This window comes from Suricata suricatta, chromosome 2 (assembly GCF_006229205.1).
Source record: "Suricata suricatta isolate VVHF042 chromosome 2, meerkat_22Aug2017_6uvM2_HiC, whole genome shotgun sequence".
Lineage (NCBI taxonomy): Eukaryota > Metazoa > Chordata > Mammalia > Carnivora > Herpestidae > Suricata > Suricata suricatta.
This window is the reverse complement of record NC_043701.1, coordinates 59,316,363-59,320,580: the sequence shown is the minus strand read 5'-3', so window position 1 is coordinate 59,320,580 and position 4,218 is coordinate 59,316,363. Positions and strand designations below refer to the sequence as shown.

Below are 4,218 nucleotides of genomic sequence, written 5' to 3'. Positions count from 1 at the left end.
AATATGGTGTCTCCTTAGTCATGTGTCAAGCTCAAGTGAAATTCCTAGATAAAATGTGCTTCCAGTGAATATTTCCTAAAGTAAACCAAAATTTGACCAGTGCATACTTGATAAGGACATTTCTGAAAATAATCAGTAAGTTTAAAATAGAAGTTTTGGCAGCTTTAGACATTGCCCGGCTCAAAATCTCGATGTGGTTTGGATGTGAGGGCAAGCAGTCCCATCAAGGAGAACGCCAGTGTCAGAAGTGGGCACGGGACCCTTATTTGAAGCTTGATAGACTGTCAAGTGTGCCTGGAAATAATTCGCAATCCAACCAGTGACTGTGTACTGTTTAACAAAATTCCACATTTTAATCCAGACTCTGCCTCTGAGACTTTGGGCACGTTAGGTATCCTCTTGAACCTCTTTTCCCATGGAAACTAGGAAAGTAAGCAACTCAGAACCATGGTGGAAGAAAGCCACTGTAAGCACTAATTCTATGCCAACATTTTCCTTGCATTTTCTATATGTCAGGGGTTTCCAACCACACATGTTTGTGTTTCTTTAATACAGCTTTTTCTAAAATGTTTATTTATTTTAGAGAAAGACACACATACACAGTGTGAGTAGGGAAAGGGCAGAGAGAGAGGGAAACAGAATCCCAAGCAAGCTCCAGGCTCTGAGCTGTCAGCACAGAGCCCCACATGGGAGTCGAACTCATGAACCAGGATATCATGATCTGAACCAAAGGCAGATGCTTAACCAACTGAGACGGCCAAGTGCCCCACTAGTAATAGCCTTAATTGCTCTCCCATTTGCTCCCACAGATAAAAGTCCTGATGAAGACACTTCCCCCAAGCCCACAATTTTTCTTCCTTCAGAGGATGAAAGAAAACTCCATAAGACTGGAACATATCTTTGTCTTCTTGAGGACTTTTTCTCTGATGTTATCAATATAGATTGGAAAGAAAAGAATGGCAAAACAGTTCTGAAATCACAGCAGGGAGACACCATGAAGATGAAGGACACATACATGAAATACACCTGGCTGACCGTGAGTGAAGAGTCAATGGATAAAGAACACCAATGTATCGTCACACACGAGAAGAATAAAGGAGGGGTTGACCAAGAGATTCTTTTTCCTTCAACAGGCAAAGGTATGTGGATATACAGATGAATATAACTCCCAAGAACCGTTTTTTCTCAATGGAATACCCCATCTTCTCTGTCAAGTATTAATGGAAACAAGCTAATAAAAATCTTTCCTTAATGTTGTGCCTTTCATGGTAGCAAAAGTGTCCTGCTATTTCCCCATAGGATTAAAATAGTATGGGCATTGGAACATACAAAGAAACAGAAAAAGAATAATTCACTTAGCCTTTCTTGCCTCAGTTTCATCATCAAAACTTGAGGTCACATGAGGTTTCTGAGGGTCACTTTATGGGTGAAATGAAACAGTACACGTAATATTGCCTAGCAACCTCACACCCAGTAAATGCTCAAAAAAAGTGTCCACTTGGGGCACCTGGGTGGCTCAATCGGTTAAGCATCCGGCTTCGGCTCAGGTCAGATCTCACGGTTCGTGGGTTCCAGCCCCGCGTCGGGCTCTGTGCTGACAGCTAGCTCAGAGCCTGGAGCCTGTTTCAGATTCTGTATCTCCCTCTCTCTCTGACCCTCCCCTGCTCCAGCTGTCTCTCTCTATCTCTCAAAAAAATATATAAAAAGCACTAAAAAAAAAGTGTCCACTTTTGGTGATTTTATTGATCAGGAAATAACAATTGTACATCTTTCAGGAATGTTCTTCGCAAAGTCCCTCTCACTTCACTCTTGCTCTGCTCAAAGTACAACCCATAAACAATGAGTTCTAGGCAACCAAATGTTGTTCATTTGAGGGAGCCAGATTGCAGCTCCACAAAAAAATGGTAATTTGGTCCCTGAGATTTTAGCATGGTTTTGGCTTTTTCAGATTGAATTGTACATACCACTGTAAGGTGACATTTGGTAAGCTAAGGCTGAGTGAAGCAAACATGGACACACCCACTTCCATACTACACAAAGAACATTTCTTACCATTAGTAAATGCTGCTTGGCACACACTGTGGTACTAGCATGTGCCGGGGTGGAAGGGACATAGGAGGGACCACTGTCCCAAGGAGCATCACTAGAAAAAGGAAAATATTCTTTTCCTATCGCTCCTGTCACTTGTGATTCAGGCAGAGTGTCCCAAAGGAGCCCATTGGTGTAGGTACTGGACGTATTTAGACAGTGTGGGTGGAGCTGCATGTGCTCTGGCCCAGCTGTGATCCAGTAACTCTCTACACTCAGAAGTCAAGTCCTGAGCATGGACATAACAGGCCAGGGCCCAGTGGGCCCATAAGAAAGAACCAGTTCAGACTCTTCCCTGTGGCTAACAAGCCCCTCGGAGGCAGTGGGGATCAAGCACAGAGCAAGACACATGTAGAGCTTTCTACATACAAGTCTCAATTTCTGAAGTCAGTCTTTTTCTTTTTGGGTCTGGTTAAAAGAAAACCATAGACCCACAATGGCAGCACTTAGCTTTTCAAGTCACTAAGGCAAGATGTAAGCCCTAGCCCAGGTGCAATTTCACCCCCCAGTACCCTAACCTATAACCTGTCAACATGGGAATTTCCTGGTCAGCACTATTAAGTTTATGGATGAATTCCTTTCATTCCCCTTTGGAGGGTGACTTGCCTAAAACAATGGATCCTTTGCTAATAATTTCCTTTTCTGCACTCCCCTCTATTGTTAAAAACCTTTCCTTCCCTGTAATCCTCTGGAACCCCCCTCTACTTGATAGATGGGATGCTGCCTGAGTCCTAAGTCACGTGATTAATACAGCCATTAGATCTTTAATATTTATTTGGTTGAATTTTTGTTATTTAGCAGATTTGGTGACAGAATCCAAAGCGGGCTTCCAGACAGAATCAGAGAGAAGTACAAACACAAGGACCGTAACCCCGAGCCCTTTGAGTACACTGTCTTCTTCACCGTTTTCAAGTGCTGCAGGTGAGTTCCTGTTGGTTTTGAGATCAGCTCTCTTTGTGCTCGGGCTCCTGATCACACTGGGCTTCCTTTCCAAGGCTGTTTAGCTTGGGCTGGTAGAGGTTTATGCCCAGAGCGCAGCAGAGCTGGCACATTTGTCTGGAGCCCAATTAAAGTGGCCGGAAGATCTGCCAGGGGTGAAGCCCCTAACCTATCAGACCACAGCTCCCCAGGTGGAAACTTCAGTGGACGTCCAGGAGAACTGTTGGTGCTGCACACACAGCGCTGTTCTGGCCAGAACGCTTGCTTACAGCCCGCACACTAAGGTGCCCATTATTCTTTGTCTTGTTTCATGTAGATAAAGGCTAACAAAGATCTCAGACACAGAAAACCCAGGAAATTGGTGGACATGAGTCAAGCATTTAAAGGCTGTTAGAATGCTGATCACCTCAAGAAACTCAAAATCCTTATAATGTAACATGGAAAGGTTTCCATCTTCACTAAGTAACTCATAAATCTCAGAAAACATTCCTGCAAGGAGCTACACTCTAAACCATGCACCAACCCAACTGAGGACGCATCCCTTCTATGTGTTAGTTCAGATCCAGGAGGCCCACAGTCTTAGATTATAGGATCCTTAATTCTAAAGAGTCAAGTACACCACCTCGCACTGCACCTGCTTTCTATTTTACATCTATGAACGATAGTCCCAGAAGTTAGAGATATCTAGAAAAAATGGCAAAGCTTGCTTTGTGTCCTGAGAAATTGCCTTGGTAACTGTCAGATTTGAGACTCCAAAATGAGGCCAAACAGAAATGTGGCTACACCTATTTGTGGCTACATATGGCTGGACAGAGTGTGGGTTAACTTAATCTGAGGCTAGCATCCCACAGAACTATTGTCATCCTCTCCCCCAGGGCAGTTGTGACCTAGAAATACAATCGGCATCATGGGAAACTCCCCAACTAGGTAAGATCAGTTAAGAAATGCTTTAAAGTCAGGCTTCTTAAGTGAAGGAGGACCCCTCCACTAAATGACAAGTAGAAGCCTCCAAAGGGTTTAAAATGCCAAGGTAGTTTCCTTGAAACATTCATTGCAAAAGGCTAATGAAAATTAAAGATGGAAGAGGTATGCAAACAAAAGACGGTAAGGCTGCTGTAGCTCCTCCCACTCCCCTCTTTGCTCTTTGGGGTCTCACTGTAGTGTGGAATGTTCTCCACTGTGAAAAGACTA

General features: G+C 43.7%; 1 gene segment (V, D, J or C); it reads left to right on the top strand.

The window, feature by feature from the left end:
* Window positions 1-4,218, top strand: part of LOC115275050 — a gene marked incomplete at its 5' end in the record, with an annotated part of 19,484 nt that overhangs the window by 6,247 nt on the left and 9,019 nt on the right. The window contains 2 exon segments of the C gene segment in view: window positions 810-1,139; window positions 2,887-3,009. Coding sequence covers window positions 810-1,139; window positions 2,887-3,009 — 453 coding nt within the window.